The following is a 25,812-nucleotide window of genomic DNA, read 5'->3' on the forward strand; positions in this document are numbered from 1 at the left end:
TGAAGTGTGTCTTTGCTAGATGAACCTTCTAGAACATTTTTATATTTATGCACTTTTTAGTGCATTTGATTTTATTTGGTTCTATAATGTTGAGGAGGAAACAATGAGAGCAAAAGGACCAACAAACAGCACCGGATACATAAAGACTGAGTTCAGTTTCTGTTTGTCTTTCACTCGTAGCTGTAACATCTCCTTCTCACCAGGAGCTCAATGTGGATTGAACCGAACTCTTGTGAGAAACAGTCACTTGTTCTCATCACTCATATGTTTTGTGGAAAGGAAGGTCAATAAATGTGCTCATATCCTGTGTCTGTCAGTCAATCATGTGACAAATGAGAGTCCAGATTCAATGCAGCCAATCAGTCATTATTGTGTCTCCTACAGAGAAGAGCTGCAATGGGGAGAAGAAGCAGAAGAAACTCACCTGCGTATCTTCGTGCCTTTACAAGTTCTGTAGAGAGAGAAATAAAAATGAGACACATGGAATTAGTGGCACAGCAGATACTGCAGTCAGTCTGGACTTGTCTCAGTGTCTTTCGTGTCCATTCTTACAGGACAGAGTCTCACACAGTGTCACATAGAGTATAAGAAGAACCAAACTCACTTCTGTGTGATCAATTCAGATCTGCTCTACTTACCAGCTCTCACAAACATGTTTTCTATAGCTGGACATGGAACATGAAATAAGAAAAATTATGTCAATCCATTGAAATCATGAATTTTATATGACTTTCTTCATACTTAAATAAGAAAAACCAGAAAGATGAAATATAAAATAGAAAATCAGTTTCACTTACATGTACAGGTACAGTGTGTAACACATGCATTCACAAAACTGATCATGGTGATTTTAGGTTCAAAGTTAAAATCATAACCATAAGTAGTTAGTTTTTGCAGGTACAGTAGAACCATATCTGTTCTACTAACGGTACCAATAACGGTACATTTTGCTTTTTAAAGGTGTGTTTTGCTGTCATAATCTCATATTTGCATAAACACTCACACACAGACACTCACTAAAATGCAGAAACACTAATATTACTTACACAGGCGTCTGGTGATCAGTCCTGTAGATGTAAGAAGATCAGTGTGAATAAAAAATTACCATCACACCATTTCTTCCACATCAAAGTACAGTCTGCAACTAAAAGAACCACACAGACTCTTTGCCACTTTCTCTTCCCTACTGTTTCCTCTGCCACCCCTTCCTCCTTCTTCTCTCACTGCTGATGACTTTGCTTTGTTTTTCAGAGACAAAGTCAATGTGATCACAGACAAGTTCTCAGCATTATCCTACCCGGTTTGTACTGGACCTCCCTGCGAAGTCATGCTCTGCAAATTCAAGCCACTGTGGAATGAAAATTTGATTCTACAGCTTTGCTATGTCTATATGCTTATGTATTACAATGTTTAACTAGTGAAACTGCCTATGCAAGAAAGCGCCACATTCCAGGCAGCAGTCTGCTGCCAGCTTGTTCCCATAAGATATGGGGAAGAATACAGAATTACGTAGTTCCCATGAGACTGTGCGTATTGAGAGTGATGACACTGGCGACAGTTGGGAGTGTTTTCATGAAAGGACGGGAGATTGGGGGGCACCTTGAGCTGTTTGGGATGGTGAAACAAAACATGTATTTCACCCATGCTTGTGAAGAACCACCCTAGAATGTGTATAAATATCTGCTTGCTTACTGCTGAGGCTCACCCACCTGGACATGAATAAATGAACTTTTCTGCAATCTGAGTGTCTGATCGTCCTGAGTCTTTTTCTTCCTACCACACCACTCTCCAAATCGGAAATCTCCGACCTCCTGATATTTCACAGAGTCACGACCTGCTCGCTTGATCCAATCCCATCATCACTCCTACAGACCGTCTCCCCGCAACTCTCCACCATCATGTCTAAGATCATCAACTCCTTACTCTCCTCTGGCTGTTTCCCATCTGCCATCAAAACTTCTCTCATTTCACCTCGCCGCAGGATCTGTCCTTACCTCACATCTGACTCTGCCCAACTACTTGCCATGGTGGCATCCCATCTGGATACTGTACTTTAGAATCAGACATCTGCATCTAAGTGTATCTTCCTGATAATGTAATGTACAAATTGTATATTCTGTAAGATGTATGTTGCTTTGGAAAAAAAAGCCAAATGAATAAATGCTAAGATTTTCTGCTGATTTTCTTTCATTCTCTTACTCGTAAATAAATTAGTCTCTTATCCTGTTTCTTCATTTTTGCAATTTATGTGCATTTAATACAGGAGCGTATCCATATTTTTGTGTCATTAGAAACAGCAGGTTCGTATTTTGAGACACTATAATGGTGTAAATAATTTCATATTTAGCTCATGTCTTTGTCCATGATGACCTACAGTGTTAGAGACACTCTATTAATCACACTTTGAGATATTGTAGAAAGAAGAGTTTAAAAAGAAAGTTTCACATCTTAGAGCTTTTATTTTATATGATATTATCTCAATCTTCAGCTTTGGTGACAAGCGATAAAATATTTAAATGATGACTGAAAACTGTAAATTCCTTAAAAAGGGCAATTCAATAACCAGTTACTATGCAACAAAACTGTGAACATGACTTCTATTTGGTTGGAGCTTGGAATTCAAGGTAGGATAAAATGTTTAAATATTTTTTGGACATGATCTTAAATGTCCATAGTTGCTAAAAAAAAAAATAAGTGACCCCCTAACAAGTGACTGTGATTAATGAAAGTGTAAGTAACACAGTGAGTGTGAAGGTGCCTGTAGAACTCCAGTGTCCCCACAGTGAATATAATTCATACGCTATAATGATTTCTGTGAGCTATGAATAAAAATTGCTTTAACATAATACCATTTTTAACAATGTTTTTATTTCTTTAACTTTTTTAACACTAAAAAACTATCAGTGTGAAGAGTCAATTGCTAAAATACCTCTCTTTCGCCGCAGTTTTACAAAATGGTGAATCAAAACTGCGCATCCAATAATACAAACAGCAGACAGACTGAAGATCACAGCAAAGGTCACCTTCCAGGGATGGGCACGATGGAACATCTCACCTGGAATACAACAAATAATTAATTTCACATAATGATTATAGATTTGGGGGGGGCGTGGTGGCGCAGTGGGTTGGACCACTGGCATGTGCTTTCTCTCTGGTGGGTCTGGGGTTCGAGTCCCGCTTGGGGTGCCTTGCGGCGGACTGGCGTCCCGTCCTGGGTGTGTCCCCTCCCCCCCTGGCCTTACGCCCTGTGTTGCTGGGTAGGCTCCGGTTCCCCGCGACCCCGTGTGGGACAAGCGGTTCAGAAAATGTGTGTGTGTCATTACAGATTTGCACCTTTTGGTACTTAAAGATTAAAAAGAGGAATTTTATCAGTGCAGAACCTGCAGAACTAATGTTTTATTTAACCAGGAGAAACTAGTAAACAAGCACCACAGATTTAATCTTGAGGAAACTGTCATCAGTGTGGGAAAACTTTCATACAGAAATCGAGGTACAAATCAGGACAAAAAAAATATAATGATACAGGATACAAAAAATCTGTGATACTGAAACCTGTTCATTATTCACAGTGATTTAAATATGTGCTATGCTGTGTCTACTTTGAGCTGTTTATGCTATCCACACAGCGATTGCCAACAGCCACTGGTCCCAAGTAGGGCTGCAGTGGCCGAGGGGAACACACCCCAGACGGGACACCAGTCCGTCACAAAAAACCCCTAGCAGGACTTGGGCCCCAGACCCACTACACAGCAGGCACTGGCTGAATCCACCATGCCATCGCACCACTACCCCCCCCCCCCCTTTATTTATACTAAATATGTGTAACTCACCAGGGATGTTAGTTATTGTCTCTTTCATTTCGTTTAACTCCTGCTGTAGAACTCGACAGGTGAACCTGTTGGTCTCTGTCTCCTGTACAATAACACGTCGTCTCACGGTGAAGAGACCCATACTATCTCTTTGTGTCTCTGTGTGTCCAGCAGGGAGACTGTGTCCTTCACTGTCCATCCAGACCACTTGAGGCTGAGGGTACCAGCCTTTAGATTCACACACCAGACTGATCCCTCCTTCTTTGTATCCCTCATTGGAGATCACTGGTTGGGTTCCTACAGCTACAGAAACAAGACTAGTCTTTTGAAACAGTAACAGATTCATGAAAGTGAATGAAGGAAAACAGTGTTTAAATTATTTTGTGCTGTAAAAATAATAATTTAATTTTAATATTAAATTTCAACTTCTCACCTTTAATATGCAGATTAATCCAGGAATCTTCCTGCCACTCATGAGACTGAACAAAACATTTATATGGCCCATCATCAGAGCTTCTGACATCATAAAGTTTTAATGATGTGTTTCCCTTCTTCAGTTCCTCAGGGAATAGTGATGTCCTTCCCCTGTAGGATGGAACTTGATTCTCATTTCTGTCCTCATGATCCCGGTAAAGATGTACAATTGGGTTATCGATCTGAACTCTGATCCACTCGACATGTAGGTCCACAGCACTGATGTTGGGTTTGAGGTAACAGGGCAGAACAACATCTTCACCGGCTACAGCAACTACAGGCTGAACTGGACCAAGAACCTCAAACCTCTCTGTGAAGAAAAACACACACTGAGAATTTATTCAGTTCCAGAGACAATATGATTGAGTTTTTTTTTTTTTTTTTTTATCTGAGGAAAAATATGTACCCAGTGTGGAGACAGTGAGACACACACACTGAGAATTTATTCAGTATCACACATGGTATGACTGAAATTCTTTTCTCATGGAAATATGTACCCGGTGTGGAGACAGTGGTCTGTTGGAGAAGCAGGAGGATCAAACAGAGACATTCAGACCAACTGATGTTCATCACTGGAAGAAACATGTACAGAAACCACCAGTTATGAGAACATATACATGTCATCAAAGTTTTATACATTCACATTGTTTTATTCAGCTGATACTTTTCTCCAAAGCAATTTACAGTGTTACCCCACCTCAAATTGTTTTGCTATTTGTGCAGCTGGATTTTTTGCAAAAGCAAATTATGGTAAATCCCTTGCTCAAGGATTTTACAACCAGAATTGGTTGCTTGAACCTATAAACTGTGGGTCCAAGCCCAGAAGCTCATGCCACTACACTACAAGCTGCTTTCATCTCACCACTGTCATCTCTTCAAAGAACATAAGATTATATGACTATACATAGTCTTCTGACTCAGTGAGAGAGAGTTAGATTTTGATAACTTTCATATAAAGATCATACAATATTTAGGAAGAGGAGGACAGGACTGTCAGAAATACCTTCATAACTGGTACACTGTACCATGGTACACATACTGCTGCATGGTGTACAATTAGAGTTGGTGCTTCTCATCAGAACTTCCTTGCATTGAGTGTCATTCCTGCTATTTTACCCTAGATGAAGGTAATCACCCTGAATTACAGGAAAAAGTAACTTGCTGTTCAAATCAATAAATGAACGAAAGCTGCTTTAAAGATGTCGGTTAAAAAAACTCCAGAAGATTCCACAAAAAACAATCACTGGGGTCTGACAATCTCCCTATTTTCTGTTATAAACCATTTCTTCCTCGTTTTAATTCACTCCTGTCCTTCTTCGTCTTCTCCCTCCTCTTCATCTGTCTCCTCTTTCTCTTTTTCCCCTCCTCTCTCCCTTTTCTCCTTTTGTTTGTTCCTGTTGCTACTGCTTAAATAGTTTGTGTGTAGTTGTGTGTGTATGTATGTAGTAAATTTTATATGTGACTCCTTCATACTCTATTCTTTACTGAGCCTAACATCTAGAAGGGGTGGTAAAAATATCTATAATGAGAGTAGCCAGAGGAAACCCACAAAGACATGGGGAGAACATGACACACAGAATGAGCAGGAATCAAACCCACATCCTCCTGCACCACCCAGGAGCTGTGAGACAGCAATGCTACTCACTGTGCTTGTACTTCTATGAACTGTTAATTTAATGTGTCAATTTTGTTTTGATACTTTTTGTTTGCCAGCCTTGGACAGCAAATTAAATGAAAAAAACTCTGCAGCTAAATCTGACCCAGTGTGTGATTAATGTCCAGTGTGTGATGGCTGAATAAACTGAACGAAAGGATTCAAACACAGAGATCAAAAACATTTATCCTGAAAATGCACCAATTGTACAATAAATAAAATGGCACAGACTATGTTTGAAAGCACAAAATGGAGATGTAAAAAATCCCTGAAATCTGAATTACAACTTTACGGCTTCTGATTGTTGACATAAGGAAATAAGACTTGGCCTTGACATAAAGGGAATATTATAATAAACTCACATGTTGCTCCAAGTTATCAGTGAGTTTACTCTGTACAGTCACTAAAACACAGAATCATGGGAAACAGCAGAAAAAAAATGTGACTGAAAAAGTAAATCCTGGAACATGCAAAAGTCTCAGCGGACACTTTAGTGTATGTAACAGTATTATAACAGAATTAAAAAGCAATGGATGTCATCAGTTTTGTGTTAAACTGATACATGTTAAAATGTCTTGTTATATATTTGGATAATTACTTAAACATGTTAACATGTACAGTGTAGTACTAGTCAGCAGAGTTCCGAAAAGGCATAATTACAGTTACATAAACGATTGTGGGGTTTATAACTGAATAGCATATCAGCTAATCTCGTTACTAAAGGGCGCCCCTAGTGAGAGAGGTGGGGAACTACACTGTGTAAATAGTTACTGTCCATTTTGGTTCCCCGCAACTCTGTATGGGACAAGCGGTTCAAATGCTGACATGACATTTTGCAGGTTGTGGACAGAAAGTATGTGTTTGGTACCATGGCTCGTGTCTGTCTGGAGTTAACTCTTTTTCGGGCTATTAATAATTATATAATAATTATCTCCTGACAGAAGAGCAAAACTTCACTTTATTCTCACAGTTTTTTTTTTTTTTTGTCGCCTATTGCGTATTATAATATAATATATAATAAATATAAGCAATTATAATATAATATATATTATAAATATCATAAAGTGTTAATAAACACTATGGACACAGCAGTTGTTTCATGTCCGTGATCCACACTCACAGCTGTGCTCCTTACCGTGTTTTACTCTACGTCCTCTGTGGTACATATTTCAGTTCCCAGAAAAAAAAAAAAAAAATGATTTGAAGTGTTAAATCCGTTAAGGGGTGTACAGTTAATGTCAATATTAAACGAATATAAACTAAGTGGGATTATTGAAATTTAACAGCAGTTCATTTACAGAGAAGCAACCTGTTGCTGTTCTTGTCACTCGGTGGTCCGTTATTTTGACAACTTTTACTTTCATTTCTAAAATGCTGAGGAAGAGAACAGGGACCTGTTAACTCTTATATTGAAATATTGCCAGATATAAGTAAAACAGTGAAATTTGAAAGAAAGCTGAAAAGTAACGACAGTTTGATCAGTGTGACTGCAGTTCCTATAATAAATATTAAGGTATTGAAAGATAATACTGCTGGACTTTGGGGAAAAACTGTGTTACGATTGTCAGAGACAACAAGGGACGTTGATCATTATTACTGAATCAAGAGCAGTTTGTTGGAATTATGATTTATTGTAGAAAAGAGCCATTTGTCAATGATGAGGACACGGATTTACAGTGAGGAGCGGCAGCAGAACCCAGAGCTCATGTCTCCTGGAGCTGGAAGAGAAAGAACTTCAGTCTTGACCAAGTCCTGTGTCTCACATTCTCTGTTTGTCATGTCATTACATTTTGTTTATATTCCACTTTTTGTCCATTTTATTGCCTTTATACACACAACTTATATGGCCTATTTTGCCACAATTATTACAGTTGTTGTTTTTATACCAGCGGTCACTGTTAACGTGTTTACTTTTGAGAATGCTGACATTTCTTTAATGCTTTGAAGAAACTGAAAGTGTGCTTACCTTTAGAGAGCCATTCACTTCGTGGGATTCAATACGCCTGCAGGTGGTCAATTTTTGGACAGTGTGATGTAAAACATACCAAAAAAGAAGACAAATTACAGAGTACTTTACCCACAGTGGGAAATCCTACTGGAGACTCTAAAGAAGCTTCTCTCTCTGTGCTTGTTGATGCCCAAGATTTGACTCTGCTGGACGACATAATCTTTGGCAAAGGAAGCCAGACTTTTGTCCAGTTTCTGAATTACACCTCACTGTTTTACCACAGTTCGTCTTGCGCGACGATGCTGCCACTTCCACTGTTTCACAGGTGAGTAATACTCACTGTGCACTTATACCACGAGCCGTATACCCGCAAGGCAGCGCACTAAACTGAAGCCATTATTCATTAAAATTGCTTGGTGAAAAACAGGACTGGCACTAAGCGGTGCAGGTAAATGAACTGTGTGCTTTTCTGCTACAGTGGAGTGTAGTGAACTTATGATGTGTAGGGAGTGTTTGGTGTGTTTTAAATACTTCATGTCGAACTTTAGGCAAAAAACACACAATTCCACAAAATGTGTAGAAATTTAAACATTTATTTGGACTGCCCCATTTTTAAACATACACTGATTGTTCATCTGTGACATTTTCCATGGTATTTTAGAACTTTGCAGAAGTCATAATAAATGACAGACCTCAAAACATGTGTGCTTATATAGACAGAAAAGCAAAGAAAAGCAAGGGAATAATTTTAAGGTGAGATGGTAACTTTTCCAAAGGACGTGATGGATCTCCATGTCCTGCTGAATCTTTTTGACAACTTCTGCTGAAGGTTACTGTTATCCAGGCAGAGACGTCAGCTAATAACGCAGCCTGCTCTTTCTGTGGGGAAAATGGGAAGAAGAGCACAACTGTGGTACAACAGTCCGTGGTAAAAACATGGTGACCCAAAAGAGCATAGGGACAGATGAAGACACATTCTGCCGAGAAGTCACACACACACAGTTTCTGAACCGCTTGTCCCATATGGGGTCACAGGGAATCGGCACCTAACCCAGCAACTCAGGGCATAAGGCTGGAGGGGGAGGGGACACACCCAGGACAGGACGCCAGTCTGTCGCAAGGCACCCCAAGCAGGACTCGAACCCCAGACTCACCAGAGAGCAGGACCCAGTCCAACCCACTGCTCCACCGCACCCCCCCAGTGCCGAAAAGTCATCTTTAGACTATTAATGCTATGTTTTTTTTTTCCTAAGTGGCTTCCTTTTAGTGTCAGTGTTGTCTTTAAGTTCTGTAAAGTCCATATCATTTCTCAGAAAACAGAATCCTTTACTTGTAGCCATATAGACTTGAAAGGGGTGAGTATGTTCCTGGCCACTGTAAATGAGTTCATCCATATCATTGATGGTCCTCTTCTCCTTCTTAATTCAACTTTTCCAAATGTTCTTAACTAACCAAGTCAGTATTAGGTCACCCATTCTCAAATTATTTAATTTTATAGTGCTGCATCGCTCTACTCATATAAACATGTTTTCATTGGAGGAATGGCCCTCACTGATTTCCCCCCCCCCCTGAAGTTGGGATATCTGAATTCAACGGTATAACAGTTAAAAAGGTTTTTTTTTTCTTTTTTCCCCCCTTTAAATGAAGCATTCATTCCTATTTCATTGGGTCTCGCCTCATAGTTTTCTTCATTAATGCTTATACGAATTAATCGCAAGTTTAATTTGAAAAGAAAGAAAATTATCAGCTAATTGCTCACACCTCCTAAATTACTGAGTATGAAGGTCAATAATTGCAGCACACTTTTTGTTGAGGTTAACTATTACATTTTGCTGAATTTCTTTGTTTTTATTATAAAAGCTGTACCTGGGTGTACCAGTGTTATGAAAAAATGTTTACCGATGATAATGTTAAAACAAATGCTTTTTTTTTACTATTTATTCTGTGAGTATCTTGCCTCTTACTGTGATTTAGTACTGAATGTAACTTTTGAACAGTGTGCACCCATTTTCCTAGGTTTTATACTAAATATGAATAGTATAACCTAAAATTGAATATAATCCAAAAGTTATACTGACTACATGTTAATCTATACTTCACACGTTATCTTAGTCTACCACTGTGGGTGTGAATGAACTCCACACCCACTCTAAAAAAAAAAAAAAAAAAACTAGTTACAGTATATTTTGCACTTCTGTTACGTAACTTCTTAACTATTCACAAATTATTCAACCAATTTAGTGTACTTTCTAACCAGAATATCGTTGTCAACTTTAGCAAGGGAATATCGTTAAAATTTCTAAATTATACAACATTCAGTGAGGTGCAGCTCACTAGCTATAAACTTCATATTTAATCTAATGTTACTGTCAAATGTTGGCATCTTTGGTAACATTGTCTGAGTAAAGTTCAGAGAATGTGGCAAACTCTGTAGGGTTCTTCATGTATTTAGATTTTGACCATTTCCACTGAGTGGTGTTTTTCACTTTTTACTAATTTCAAGTGTCACATTGTGGCTATGCATCTAATTTTATTTGCACAGCAGATTTAAGTAACTATTAAAAGTGTATATTGCATATGGTAACAATGCTAGTGAGTTACAATATTAAAAAGTTTAATTTTAATCAAATTCACTCCTTTCCTGCATTGTACTTTTGGGCCAACTTCCTTCCCTAACCACCACAACCACAGGGTACCAATATAGATATTTTATTTACATTGTCAAGTGGGCACCTCCCTTCGTCAGTGTTTCGTTGAATTAGTCTCACGACACCTTCACAAACTCAAACCATCCTGGATTAAACCATACCTCCAAATCTGCAACTGCACCACTCCACAAATTTAAACTAATCTAATTAACAAGGCCACACCTCCTTACTTACCACAAGCTGTCTCCCATTACTTGCCACCTGCTGCTAATTTTACCACCACTGCACACCTTCCTCCAACCTCTAACCCCAACTAGCATGCTCTCTTCTCCACCATTACCGCTGACTCGCCTTCTCAGCAATCTTAGACAGGTCCTTCACCACCACCCTTAACGAACGGCCTCTAACTCCAAATTCCCCCAAAAGCAATGTCACTGATTTAGACACAAACTGCCCCCAACACCTACCTCTACTGGTCTCACATGAGCCCGCGTCCCACGATCTCTTGCCTCTGCCACCAGACCTGTGTACTTTAACAGTTTCTGCTCATATCACTCCCCAAGAGTATTCTCAGATGGCACTTTTAACTTTACAAATTACACAATCCGCTCACGCTCTGAATATAACCCCATGTCTGGACGGAATGAAGTAACTGCAATGACCTTTGGCACCTGGAGCTGTTTGCCCCCATCAGCCAGCAGCTTCCAGTCCCGTGCATTACCTCACCTACCAAGAATACAAACATCAGAGAGAGCACACAAGTCTAAGATAATCTTCCTAATGTACGCAAAAATGCACTCTACTTTTTCTTGTTGAGTGGCTCATCTGAAGATGTAGGAAAGAGACTGCTAGCCCAACAGAACACGGAATACTGAAATAATCATTCTCATGTACTCAAAAACACACTTTACTTACTTTCTTTGAGCAGCTTATCTACAGAAGTAAGAACAAAGCTATTAGTCCGACAGAACAGAGAATACTGAAATAATCACCTTGATGTACGTAAAAACACATTCTACTTACTCTCATTGGGTGGTTCACCTGTAGATGTACAAACAAAACTGTTAATCCAACAGAACAGGGAACCCTTGATTAATCATCCTCATCTACTCGAAAAACACACATTACTTACTTTGTTTGAGGGGCTCATCTACAGAAGTAAGAACAAAGCTGTTAGTCCAATAAAACAGAGAATACTGAATTAATCACCCTGATGTACGTAAAAATACATTCTACTTACTCTCATTGGGCGGTTCATCTGTAGATGTAAGAACAAATCTGTTAGTCCAATAGAACAGAGAATACTGAAAAAATCACTATGATTTCTTGCTGTGAATTTGGTGATTTTCTTTGCTGTGAGATCCATTATAACAAACACATTGTCATTTCGCCTGCAGCCGGCACATCGGCCACACCTGCTGTTTCCTAATAGAAACGGCTATAAAGAGGAACACCGAGGAAGCCTAGATGTGGAACCTTGTTTTGCCTCCTTTGTTTTCTCTCTAGTAGTGTCACAGTGAACTTTCTCCTACTTTGACCTGTATATTTCCTGCCCATGTTCTTTGTCTAGCCCTCTGAACTACGTTTGCTGATTGCCTGACGTACACCTGTCTCACGGTGTTGTTTTTGGATTCCGTTTTGGCTTTATTAAATGTCTTTTTACGAAGCTCTGCACTTGAGTCTGTCCTCGTGAAACGCAACCATGACACACATAAGTGTTAAATAAAAACTTTAGTTTCAGGTACACATACACACTGAGAAAGGATCAAAATCTCATCCAAACATATAACCCAGACACTAATGTGTTGTTTTCATTATATCATCAAAAATGCCAAAAGGATTTGTTACGGTAAAATCCATTTTTATTCCATTATATTTCCAGTTTATTTATATAATAACTAACTTTTTTTACATTTACTCTGAATTGTAAATTCACAAATTAAAGATTTACTATTTTATAATTGTTTTAAGATTTAATGGGTCTGTAGTGTAATGTTGAACTATTGCCAGAAATTTCATTTATAAAGGGTCTAGTGCATACACACTCACTGGCCACTTTATTAGGAATGCCATTCTAATACTGGGTGTGACCCCTCTGAAATCTCAGAACAGCCTGTGTTCTCCACAGCATGGATTCCGCACGGTGCTCAAAAGATTCTTTAGAGATTCCGGTCAATGCTGACAGGATTTCCTGACGTAACTGCTGAAGATTTGTCAGCTGCACATTCAGGTCTCCCATACAACATCCCAAAAGTGTTGTGTTGGATTCAGGTCTGGTGAGTGGGGAGGCCATTGAAGTACACTGAACCCATTGTTATATTTACGGAACCAATTTGAGATGACTTTTGCTTTGTGACATGGCATACTACCCTGCTGGAAGTAGCCATTATAAGATGGGTAAATTGTAGCCATAAAGGGATGCACATGGCCAGCAACAATATTCAGACTTGCTGTGGCATTCACATGATGCTCAGTTGGTATTAATGAGCCCAGCATGTGCCAAGAAAACATTTCCTACACATTACACCACCACCAACAGCCTGGACTGTGGACGCAAGGCAGGTTGGGTCCATGGATTCATGCTGTTGACACTAAATTCTGACCCTACCATCTGTGTGCCTCAGCAGAAATCGAGACTCATAAGACCAGACAAAATTTTTCCAATCATCAACAATCCAGTTTTTAGTGAGCCTGTGTCAACTGTGGCCTCAGCTTGCTGTTCTTAGCTGACAGGAGTAGAACGTGATGTGGTCTTCTGCTGTGGTAGCCTATCCACCTCAAAGTCTGACATGCTTTGTGTTTGGAGACGCTCATCTGCTCACCAATGTTGTAAAGAGTGATTACTTGAGTAACTGTAGCCTTCCTGTCAGTTCAAACATGTCTTGTCATTCTCATCTCAGCTCAGCCATCAATATAGTATTTTTAGCTAAAGAACTACTGCTCACAGGGTGTTTTTTTGTTTTTAATGTTATTCTGTGAAAAATCTAGAAACTCCTGAGCATAAAAATCCCAGCAGTTTCTGAAATACTCAAACCACCCCATCTGGTACCAACGACCATGCCACCTTCAAATTCACTTGTGATCCATTGCGAAAATATATACTATTTGAACTCAAAATGAAAAAGATACAGTACATGAGCAAAATGAAGCCTAGGATGAAAATATAATTCAACAGTAGGGATCAAAAGTCGATACACATTTGTTGAAGTTTGCACTGACTTGTGTGTACTTTGTGTACTGACTTTTGATATCCACTGCAGGTTTTGAAAGTAATAATTAATCACAGGAGATTAAGAATGAGTTGATTTGTGTAACTTTAGAACAGAAGTCATATCACGACTAAGTTTTGCTGTAGTTAAATGAAGAAAATACTTTAAAATAACATTTCAGGATGTATTCACCAAAGTGATTGATGGAGAAAAACAAAGTTCATGTCTCTACAGAGCAAAGTTCTATACTTTAACTCTATGATTTTACAGTTTGAAGCTTCAACTCACACACACGTTTTCAGAACCGCTTGTCCCATACGGGGTCACAGGGAACCGGAGCCTACCCGGCAACACAGGGCGGAAGGCCGGAGGGGGAAGGGACACACCCAGGACGGGACGCCAGTCCGTCGCAAGGCACCCCAAGCGGGACTCGAACCCCAGACCCACCGGAAAGCAGGACCGTGGCCCAACCCACTGCGCCACCGCACCCCTACATGAAACTTCATTTTTTGTTATATTAGAAATAACAGAAAGAACAGGCAAAGATGTAAAACACACACAAGTATTAACTCTTTTTGGAGGCCATATGTAGATGATAGAAAAGACATTTTTTTATAAAAACAACTAAAATGTTTACTTGGATTTTCACACACACAATACTTACCACTTGCTTTTTTACAGAGTTCATCTGTGGCTGTAAGAACACAAATGTTAATCAGTATGGTAAGGAATGAGAAAAAAACACCATGTTTTCCTCTGAATTTTACAGATGCTATAAAAAATAAAACACTACTACCCACCAGACTCTTGTTTGAGCTCATCTGTGGATGTAAGAGTACAAATGTTAATGAGAAAAGGAATGAGTCATATAACCTACATATAAAACAGGAAAAAGTAAGATATTCCCTGAGATGTTCACAAACACTATTATGTGGCATGTTGTTGGTTGAGTTCACCTATGGATATAGGAATACAAAGGGTAAATCAATACCCTTAAATATATATCTATAAAATTAATCATTATCTAAAATAAAAGTTTAATACGTTTCATACTAAAAGAACTAAAATATTCTGTGGGACTGTGACAAACATGGTTACATTCCATATTGTTTTTTGAGCTCACCTGTGGATAAAATACAAATCTCGGGGAGAAAAAGAATGAGTAAAAAAAATTATCATGTTGGCCAGCAAGTTTTATGCACATTTGTAATAACAGGAAGAAGTAAAATACTTCCTGAGATGTTTACAAACACTACTATGTGCCGGGGGGTGCAGTGACGCAGTGGGTTTGACCAGGATCTGCTCTCTGGTGGGTCTGGGATTTGAGTCCCGCTTGGGGTGCCTTGCTACGGACTGGCCTCCCATCCTGGGTGCGACCCTTCCTCCTCCAGCCTCGTGCCCTGTGTTGCCGGGTTAGGCTCTGGCTCACCGCGACCTCGCTTGGGACAAGCGGTTTCAGACTGTGTGTGTGTACTATGTGCCATGTTGTTCTTCACCTATGGATATTGGAATACAAAGGGTAAATAAATACCCTTATATATATATACACATATATATATATAAAAGAAAATAAATGTGAAATAATCATAATTTTTCTCTACAAGTTTCAGACATGTTTCATAAACGAAGGACGGAAATATTTGGTGGGACTGTGACAAACACTACTACATACCCTTTTCTTGTTTGAGCTTATCTGTGGATATAATGATATAAATGTCAGTTTCAAAAGAAATCGATGAAATGATCACCATTTTCAGCTACAAGTTTTATACCCGCTTGGGTGACAGGAAGAACTACAATATTTGGTGGGATTCTCACAAACAATACTACATACCATATTGTTTTTTGAGCTCATCTGTGGATAAAATACAAATGTCAGGGAGAAAAAGAATGAGTGAAGTAATTACCATGTTGGCTAACAATTTTTATGCACATTTGTAATAACAGGAAAAAGTGAAATATTCCCTGAGATGTTCACAAACACTACTATGTGCCTTGGTGTTGTTTGACTTCATCTATGGATATCGGAATACAAATGGTAAATAAAAATCCTTTTATATATTACATGAAATAAATGTGAAATAATCATAATTTTTGAATACAAGTTTCATACATGTTTCAGAAACGAAGGACGAAAATATTTGATGGGACTGTGACAAACATTACTATACATACCCTTTTCTAGTTTGAGCTTCTCTGTGGATATAAGAATATAAATTTCAGTTTCAAAAGAAATCCATGAAATAATCATCATTTTCAGCTACACGTTTCATACCCGTTTGGGTGACAGGAAGAATTTCAAGATTTGGTGGGATTCTCACAAACAATTTTACGTACCATATTGTTCTTTGAGCTCATCTGTGGATGTTGAAATACAAATGTTAGTGTGAAAAGGAACGAGAGAAATAATTTACATGTTTGGCCACAAGTTTAGTAAGAACTACAATATTCTGTGGAATTGTGATAAACATGGTTACATACCATATTGTTTTTTGAGCTCATCTGTGGATAAAATACAAATGTCGGGGAGAAAAAGAATGAGTGAAATAATTACCATGTTGGGCAACAAGTTTTATGAACATTTGTAATAGCAGAAAGAAGTAAAATATTCCCTGAGATGTTCACAAACACTGCTATGTGCCATGTTGTTGTTTGACTTCACCAATGAATATCAGAATACAAAGGGTAAATAATACCCTTATACATATATATATTAAATAAAATAAATGTGAAATCATCATAATTTCTGGCTACAGGTTTCAGACGTTTCATAAAGGAAGGGTTAAATTATTTGGTGGGATTCTCACAAACAATACTACGTACCATATTGTTCTTTGAGCTCATCTGTGGATGTAGGAATAATTGCCATGTTTGGTAATGAGTTGTATGCACATTTATAACAACAGAAAGAACTAAAATGTTCTGTGGGATTGTCACTAACAGTACTACGTACCATGTTGTTGGTTGAGCTCATCTGTGGATGTAAGAGTACAAATGTTAGTGAGAAAAAGAAAGAGCGAAGCAATCTCTTTTATAACTTGTGTTTAGTCACAATATGTGCAGAATGAGCCTGAACAATTCATATAATAGCGTTATTGTTAGTACTTTTGTTAAAATACTATTTTCGGAGTATACTTCACATGCTGTTTTTTGAGTTTATGTACAGATGTAAGGGCACAGATATCACACAGAACAAACGAGACTGAAATAATCGCCCTGATGTCCTGCTGCAGATTTGCTGATTTTTCTCTAGTCAAGACTCGCAGCCTCCGTATTTGTTACATCTGTTACAACTTAAACACACAATACTTATGTTGTTCTAACAGTATATCTGTTGATGTAATAACACAGATATTAGTGTTTGAGAAAAGGAGCAACTGGGGGAAACACCATGATGTCATTTTTATGAACATTATAATCACATTCTTTCGTAATAACCGTCAAAACATTGTTTCTTGGCTTAGACATTGTCTTATCCAAAGTTCACTTCTTCATTAAAACACTACATGCATGCATTCTAATTACTGATCTCTGGGCTCAGCTTGTCTGTGGATAGAAAAGAAATATTGAGAGAAAAGGAAGAATTAAAATAATCACCAAAACACACAAATACACATACACACATTGTACTTACCCTTCTGCTTGTTGAGCTGACCTAAAGATATAAGAACATAGATGTTTGTCAGTGAGAACAAGAAATCCTGAGGGAAAAAAAAATACCATTGTGTCCTGGTGTGTTTAAAAAAATTAAGACACCAACTCTAGCAAGAGGGCACAAATAACTGCCATTTTTTGGAGAACTGATCTGCAGATATGACATTAGTGAACAAGACCAAGAGCAAAATAAATCATCTCCATACTCTGCTCCCTACTCTTTTCTTTGATCACGTGTGAAAACCATTATATTTAGCTAAGATACTTCAGTTCTCAACTTAACTAATGAATCATTAAAAGAACTTGTCAGTACTATTTCCAGATTTAGTAATGTAAAAGCATGTCTTCCAGCAATAATGTCATGATTATTATTATCTTTTTTGTTTTTCTATTGTGGCTTCTTTCATGGTTACCTGCTCACCAATGCTTGGGTTTAACCCCAGAAAAGTCATACTGGGTTGCATTTATACTCAAAGTAGTTTCTGTAGTTTGTATGAATGATTCAAGGGTCAGAAACCCCGGAGAAGCAAGGGTGGAGCTGAACCGAGGCCCAATGTCTATCTCTATACGTGAAGAGTCCCTGTGCAGAACTAGAGGTGAAGAAGGTGACAAATAGCTTATGTGTGTTGAGGTATGAAGACCAGGGACGGGAACCCAGGAGGTTCGGTCCAGGGCAATGGTGAAGATGTGAGGTTTCAAGACAGATTCCTCAATCTGTGACACCAGTCTTTTTATTCCTACCCAGGCAATTGAGAACAGGAGCAGCTATGATGGGCATAATGTGTAGTACCTATCTTCTCAGCTCTGCGAGCATAGCATTGTGTCTACTCTGATATTTCAACACTGAGCACACTCTTTTCTCACATAACTGAGTTAATTTGTTCAATGAAATCGCCCTGATATGAGAATTCCTTTTGTGAGGGGGCAGAATAATCACTGTTTAAAAAATAATTGCTTCCCGGAAAACGTCTCCAAAAATCGGTTAAATACCACACAGTAAGGTATTTTTATGACAAGGATAAAACCAATATGTTTTATATTATTTGTAACAAACATTGTTTTAAGCTCATCTTTGGCTTTAAACATATATGGTTAATTTCTGCTGTGAACAGCATACTAAACTTACAAGTGCTAATTGTAAAGAAGTTGTTTCTCTGTCAATCTCAGTCACTGAATTTTCTTCCTGGAGTTCATTTTGTGACATTTTATTTTTGTCATTGTGATACTGCTGATCAAATCACAAAAATCTGAATTTGGGAATCTATGGCTCTTAGTAATTTTCAATTTATATGTGTGTGTCTTTGTCTGTACCCTTGAATACACTGGCACCCGTGCCACTGGCTAGCACTTCTTATGACTTAAACAGCCTGGAATTAGTTGTGGAATTCCATGACTCAAATAAGATAACTAGCTGCTGAGAATGGAAGGATGGAAGAAATCAATTAAAATTTTCACCAATAGGGTTAAATTCTTATACATAAATTGATTTATTTTACAAAGTAATAGAATCAGGAAATGACTGAAATACCTTTCTTTCTGTGCAATTTTACAAAATAGAAGATTAAAATTCCAGATCCAACTGCAACAGCCAAAGAGATGAAAACAGCAAGGACCACCTTCCGTGTATGTGCACTTTGGAAGATCTCGCCTGGAAGACATAAAATGATTTCGTGTTGAATTTATTGTTCTCAAAGACATGTGTCACTTTGGAGAAAAGCATCTGATAAATGAATACATGTAAATGCAAGTTAATGCATGCACAGCGTAACTGGATATGTTGCACATCAGTACAATAGTAAATACAATAATCTTCTTCCAAATATTGTGTAATTACATTAAACCGAACACAATAATTAGCTACCTCAGAACTGTTGACTACAGCTGTTTAAATAAACATGTTAAACTCACCAGGTATATTTGTAGAAACCTCTTTTATTTCATTTACCAGCTGTTGTATAATTCTACATGTGAAGCTGTTGCTGTTTCCCTCCAACACAATGGCACGTCGTCTCACAGTGAAGAGGTCCCTACTGTCTCTTTGTGTTTCAGTTGGTCCAGCTGTGAGGTTGTGTCCTTCACTGTCCATCCAGACCACTTGAGGCTGAGGGAACCAGCCTTTAGATTCACACACCAGACTGATCCCTCCTTCTTTATATCCCTCAATGGAGATCACTGGCTGGGTTCCTACAGCTACAGAAGTAAGAAGAGAGTTTCATAAACAATGATTCAGATGTTGTATACAGTGCACTTCTTGTCATGATAGTATCTTGTGCATTTTATGAAAATAGTCTCAGCAATAGAAAGATTACACAAAAGTTTTATGTGTCGGAAATTTTTACCCCGGGACGTGTTCCAACCAAATTTGATCCATTTACAGTTTATATTTAAGGTGAATACGGTTTCTTTAATCTTAATGCCATAAAGCTTTGTGACATAAATTTAATGATAGGAAACTGACTTTTCCATGTTTTATTTGAATTTTGGGCATCTGTGGTTTAACTGGTCAGATCCAGCCAGCTATAGAAAATGAATGGGTGAAATTGCAATGAAAAACAAAGGGTACTGAATACCAAATTTAGCAGTTAATGTGTACCCATGTGGTATAATTTCAGGTAAATGTTCTCTAACAGAAAAAAAAATCCAGAGAAAACTAAAGAACTTGAGATAATGACTAGTTATGAACTTGGTTCAAAGGTGTAACTCAAATTGTGGTGATAATTAGTGAGAAACTACCTCCAGAACAGCAAAGGAGTTAAAGTGGCCTTCATATTACTATTCTTGTCAAAGTTGTAACAAAACATTTTTTAAAAGGTCTTCAACAGTACCAACATATGCTGAAGAATGAATATTAGAAATTTTCCAAAAATTCTACATTCTGCAGCACAATATGGATGTGAAAGCTGGGTGTTGTAGAAGCAGGACAGGAACTGTATAAAATCATTTCAGCTGTGATGCTGGAGAAGACTTTTAGGAATAGCATGGACTGCTAGAAAATCAAATAGGTCAATCCTGGAGCAAATAAAACCATTGCTCTTACTGGAAGTAAAAAAAGGTGAGACTGTAGTTATCACATTGTTGACAAGTCACATAAAGACTGGATGTTCTTGAAAAGGTGGCAATATGTGCATAACATTGAGAAACAGTAAGAAGAGGACCATCAGTTAACATCAAGCAAATGTGAACTCTTGGCAAGGACATAAAGAGAGTGTCACCAGAAACGTCTATCCTTGTCATTGCGAACTCCGGAATCCAGCTGATGGACTCAAACACTGATGCATGTTTGTTCGGTGGGGAGAGGCAAGGGAATCGTCAGGAACAGGCATGGGTCAGTCGAATAACAAATGTCGTACAGTGAGGTAATCAGAAATCAGAACCAGGAGAACAAGAGCGGAAGGTCAAGGAACTGACTAAGGAATGCTAAGGAATTCTACAAAGCTAAGGAATTCGGGACGCAGGCGAAGGCTACAGCTTCTCTGGATGAGGTTCCGCACTCAGGAGCATCTGGGCTGTCGTTTTATTCCTTGCCTCCTTGATCAGACGCAGGTGTGGTGGCCAGATGCGGCTGGGGGCATGACAATCCTCCACATGCGATCTTAGTGTTCACAGTGGTGTGTCTGCTGTCACTGTGTTTGACTCCATCTGTCCGGTTGCTATTCATCCTTCTTTTCTGTTTCCTTCAACTTTCCCAAGCATTAGTTTTTTTCAAGACATTTTTCTTCTAAGCTTCTAAGGAGAGTTGTGTTCTGAATTTATACATCTGTTTGTTTTCCTTGCAAACTGTGGAATCCTTAAAACTCTCCTCCAGCAGTTCAAAGGAAATAGTTTTGAATCCTTTTTTAAGTCCTTTCACATCCATATAGTCTTACAGGAAATACCATTGCATGAACATTGATAATTTTTATTCTCATACACACATCAGCATTTTTTCAGTTTTCCAGATCTATAATTGTAGATATGCTAAGTGCTACTTGTCACTGTATCGAGACTTCTAGATTCCTTATTCTTTGTTACTGAGCCCATGAAGTTGACACTGTGAACAGGTTCTTTGTCCTCATCATCTTTTACATTTAAACCAACACTAAAGTTTGCTGCAGTTTCGGTTGTTGTCAATTAACAGAGGAACAAACTCCATTAGAATGACATCCTTTAAAAGGACATCCTTTAAAAGCACCCTTTCAAATTTAAGGGCACAGGTACTGCACAAAACACTCTGGAAACACTATGTATGTGGTTGCTAAGAGTTGACACGATCTCAATAGACTTTGTGACATGTTTATACCATCTCTGAGGCCATAATAATTTCAACATAATGAGTTCATCAAATGGGGGGTGGAGTGGGGTGGCACAGTTCTGCTCTCTGGTGGGTCTGGGGTTCGAGTCCCGCTTGGGGTGCCTTGTGACGGACTGGCGTCCTGGCCTGGGTGTGTCCCCTCCCCCTCCGGTCTTACGCCCTGTGTTACCGGGTTGGCTCTGGTTCCCTGTGACCCTGTATAGGACAAGCAGTTCTGCAAATGTGTGTGTGAGTTCATCAAATAATAAAATACTCACCTTTAATAATAACATCAATGGACCTGTCATCGTACCAGTATGGAGCTTGAACAAAACATTCGTATTCTCCAAAATCAGAGGTACGCACTCCAGTCAGTTTTAATGAAGCGTTGCCTTTCTTGAGTTCCTCTGAGAAGAGTGATGTCCTTCCCCTGTAGTTTGGGATCTGACTCTCGTGTTGGTCTTGATGTTCACGGTAAAGATGAACAGAGCCTGTGAAGTCTTTTCTGAACCACCTAACCTCCAGGTCCGCAGCACTGATGTTGGGTTTGAGGTAACAGGGCAGAACAACATCTTCACCAGCCACAGCAACTACAGGCTCAGAAGGACCCAGAACCTCAAATCTCTCTGGAAAGAACAACAATTCAAACTGAGACTTGGATTCTTCAGTGAAAAAACCAGAGAACACAGTGTTACTTGTGCCAGATGTGCACAATAGATATTCCTTTGAGTGAGCGAAAAAATAAAGGTTTGCTGTACCTGTGGTGGAGACCAAAATGTGGTGGAAAAGCAGGAGAAATAAGCACTGACACTCATACGGATCCCACTTCATCACTGGAAGAGAAATTTCAAAACACCTATTACACCTGTGCAAAGTGCGAAGTACAGGTCGGCTGTTTTCATTTTATAGCTGCCATAGCAGATTGTTTTCCTTCTCGTTGTTTCAAAGTTGGGGGTGCGGTGGCGCAGTGGGTTGGGCCACAGTCCTGCTCTCCGGTGGGTCTGGGGTTTGAGTCCCGCTTGGGGTGCCTTGCGACAGACTGGTGTCCTGTCCTGGGTGTGTCCCCTTCCCCCTCTGGCCTTACGCCCTGTGTTACCGGGTTGGCTCCGGTTCCTCGCAACCCCGTATGGGACAAGCAGTTCTGAAAATGTGTGTGTGTGTGTTTCAAAGTTTTCCAGTCACACATTGTTTCAATGTCCTCTGTCCAGCTGCCCCATGTTACTGACATACGGTGGGTCATTTTGTTAAGATATAGCATTATGATGCCACGCCAGAGCGTCCCATGCAAGCAGGGCTATAGATTGTAAATAGATGTTCCACCACAAAAGGGACTGTGAGTGTTTGGAGTGACTGTTTTGTGGTTTATGTCAGGAAGAGGGGATCCTGGCTTATGATAAAGAGGAAGGTTACAATCATCTTTTGTAGCTGTATCCTTCAAATGTTTTTTTTTTTTTTAAATGTTTCAATATTTTATGGTTATGGAAGATACAGTGCAGACATTAAACAATGTCTTCCATTCATTTTATACTGGATATGAATTTTGTTACTCATATTTCCTACCGAGGTCTCAAAGTAAAATACATAACCTGCCCAAGACTCTCTAATCTTAAATCCCTGAGCATCAGATTTGGAGAAAAACACATCATGGTTAGAAACAGATTTTCGTGATTGTTAAAATGTTTGGATGATTTGACACAGAGTGTGTTGTAAAAGTCCACTCAGGAAGCAAAATTCGGGAATGTGTTTGGTGAGGCAATCCCATGATGGACCGAGTTGTTCGTAATGTCCAATGGCAGTTGGTCATTCATCTTTGCCCCACAAAATCACACACCTCTCCAGCTGTGTACATGGTTGCACCTGAGATCAGAACACCTTTGCAAGTCACGACACAGCTACCCTATTTAAACACAGTGTACAGTACAGCTTTGAGTTTTCAGCAAAATGAAAGTGAAAGTACGGTATGAAAAGGACTGTAGAGTTTGCTTTAAATTTCATATATATTTTCACTTATAATGTTTATTTATATGCATAACGACAGAATGTCACTCCTGGGTAACATAAACAACAACTATAATAATAATAATAATAATAATAATAATAATAATAATAGTAATACACACACACAGACATTTTCTGAACTGCTTGTCCCATACGGGGTGGCGGGGAACCAGAGCCTACCTGGCAACACAGGGCGTAAATAATAATAATAATAATAATAATAATAATAATAATAATAATAATAATAACATTATCACAGCCTTATATGCTAACACTCATGAGGACCACAGGAGGCAGTACTCTGGACACACTGAACTAGTCCCAACACACCTGTTTAGCAGTTGATGAAAGAAAACGGTCCAAGACGCAAAGGTTGTTTAATCTTGTTTGAAACCACACGCGCTTCTCCTTCCGCTTCCGTTCAAGACCCTTTTTTTCGGACGATGACCACGATTCTCTGTGTCACGACACGATTGCCCCCACCTTATCCGTGTTCTCTTCTGCATCTGTATGCCAAAGCTCCCTTTCCTGTATTTCCTGCTTTTCTTGCCCATGTCCTAACCCACAGTCTCAGCGCCTGGACACAAGTCTCCTCCCATTGTCTGCAAGTAACTCCGTACTTGGATTCTGTCAGCCAACGGAGAAACATGATAAATAATCATGAATGTAGATCCTAGAGATGCAGAACACTCTTGTGTTGCTTGGTTTTAGTCTTCTGTCTTCAACAAACTGTCGAAAACAGTTTGCCCTTGAGTACTCAGTTTTTTTGGCTGATACCTATCTGGTATTGGTCTGTGTAAAGCTTTACGTAAAACATTCCAGCTGTGTATAAAAGAGCTGATGAAGGAAGCGATTTGTTTGTTCCATATTTGTGTGAGAATCTTTAATTTAATTCATACTAGCTCATTACAGAAATAAGGTACTGCACACCAATACTGTATATACTAACAGATTTTGTATGTGTGTGTGAGAGAGAGTTGAGAGATTATACATACAGTAGAGTCCCACACTACTGAAGGATGCCCCTTGCAGCCGGAATGAGGTATGGACTGTAAATAATTGTAAATACTAAGAATGATATAATGATGGGTTACGTCAAGTGAGGGACTGGAAGGGGTTGGTCTGAACGTTGGCTTCATCTGAGAGTAAAGGGTTCCTCAGACTGACAGGATCCTAACTCAGCAACACAGGGCACAAGGCTGGAGGGGACATACCCAGGACGGGACCCCAGTCTGTCACAAGGCACCCCAACCAGGACTTGAATCCCATACCCCCCCGAGAGCAGGAGCCGGCTGAACCCACTGCGCCACCGCACTCCCCTCATGGAATGTATAGCTTAAACTTAATCATGTTTAATGAAACACAGAGAGGGATGTTGGCATTGCAAAATTTTTATTTCAGTACTGACTGTAGTCTATACAATAGCCCAGTGCCTTGATACCAGTACTGTATATGGTACTGGGTAGCACAGCAAATAGCGCTGCTGTCTCACAGGGTCTGGGTGGTGTGAGAGAATGTGGGTTTGATGCTTGCTCAGTCTGCGTGGAGTTTGCATGTTTTTCCCATGTCTGTGTGGGTTTTCTCCAGGTGCTCTGGTTTCCTCCCATATTCCAAGGACATACTGTTCAGGTTCACCAGTAGTGTGTGTGTCACACAGAGAGTGTGTTCCATTGTGATGTATAGATAAGTGACCCATTGAAAGTAGTGTATCTAGCAGTGTAAGTCACCTTGGTGAAAAAGGTGTGTGCACTGATAACACTACATAGTGTTCGTTAGACACTTCTTTGGAGAAAAGTGTCTGCTAAATAAATAAATGTATATATACATTAGTAAATTTCCTGGTGCTGTTCTGGTTTTTCTTGAATTGATATTACATGGCTGGTTTGATGAACTCATAAAACATATTTAGCTTAAAAAAAAATCTATATTTCTTGGAAATCTGTTGAGAACTGCCCAAGATAGAAGACTTAGAGTTTCAGTGCATCCAAAGTCCTGTCAGGTTCTTTAACAGAGTGACTCATTTTTCCAATATGGAGGAGGACATTGATTCTCACACAAATATGGAACAAACAAACTTTATCAACTCTTTTGTACACAGCAGGAATGTTTTACGTAAAGCTTTACACAGACCAATACTAGATACGTATC

At 39.0% G+C, this 25,812-nt stretch overlaps 2 protein-coding genes across 11 annotated transcripts in view; both read right to left on the reverse strand.

The window, feature by feature from the left end:
* LOC108930610 (butyrophilin subfamily 1 member A1-like) overlaps nt 1-25,812 on the reverse strand; it is a gene marked incomplete at its 5' end in the record, with an annotated part of 64,519 nt that overhangs the window by 12,957 nt on the left and 25,750 nt on the right. The gene's annotated exons all lie outside the window — the stretch shown is intronic.
* On the reverse strand, nt 8,675-24,073 carry LOC108930612 (butyrophilin subfamily 1 member A1-like). Of its 10 annotated transcripts, XM_029255999.1 has the most exons (20): nt 23,995-24,073; nt 22,425-22,499; nt 21,945-22,292; nt 19,305-19,586; nt 18,925-19,044; nt 17,377-17,397; nt 16,696-16,716; nt 16,566-16,586; nt 16,224-16,244; nt 16,080-16,100; nt 15,918-15,938; nt 15,577-15,597; nt 15,415-15,435; nt 14,543-14,563; nt 14,407-14,436; nt 11,774-11,791; nt 11,666-11,683; nt 11,557-11,574; nt 11,449-11,466; nt 8,675-8,764 (listed from the first exon to the last, which is right to left on the reverse strand). In XM_029255999.1, exons 2-20 carry the CDS (start codon nt 22,495-22,497, stop codon nt 8,739-8,741), a joined length of 1,140 nt encoding a protein of 379 aa, XP_029111832.1. In that variant the 5' UTR covers nt 22,498-22,499; nt 23,995-24,073; the 3' UTR covers nt 8,675-8,738. The 10 variants fall into 10 exon arrangements, with proteins under 10 accessions (XP_029111832.1, XP_029111834.1, XP_029111833.1 ...); XM_029256001.1 differs by lacking the exon at nt 16,566-16,586; XM_029256000.1 differs by lacking the exon at nt 15,415-15,435.

The sequence above is a fragment of the Scleropages formosus genome, chromosome 11 (assembly GCF_900964775.1).
Source record: "Scleropages formosus chromosome 11, fSclFor1.1, whole genome shotgun sequence".
NCBI classification, from domain to species: domain Eukaryota; kingdom Metazoa; phylum Chordata; class Actinopteri; order Osteoglossiformes; family Osteoglossidae; genus Scleropages; species Scleropages formosus.

Bases quoted from the DNA above. Each gene is read 5' to 3' on its own strand.
- LOC108930612 (XM_029255999.1), bottom strand. From the start codon at position 22,497: ATGAAGTGGGATCCGTATGAGTGTCAGTGCTTATTTCTCCTGCTTTTC. The intron at 19,587-21,944 runs GTGAGTATTTTA...TTACTTCTGTAG, and splicing joins CATTGATGTTATTATTAAAG to CTGTAGGAACCCAGCCAGTG. The intron at 16,587-16,695 runs GTACGTAGTACT...CTACATCCACAG, and splicing joins TGAGCTCAACCAACAACATG to ATGAGCTCAAAGAACAATAT.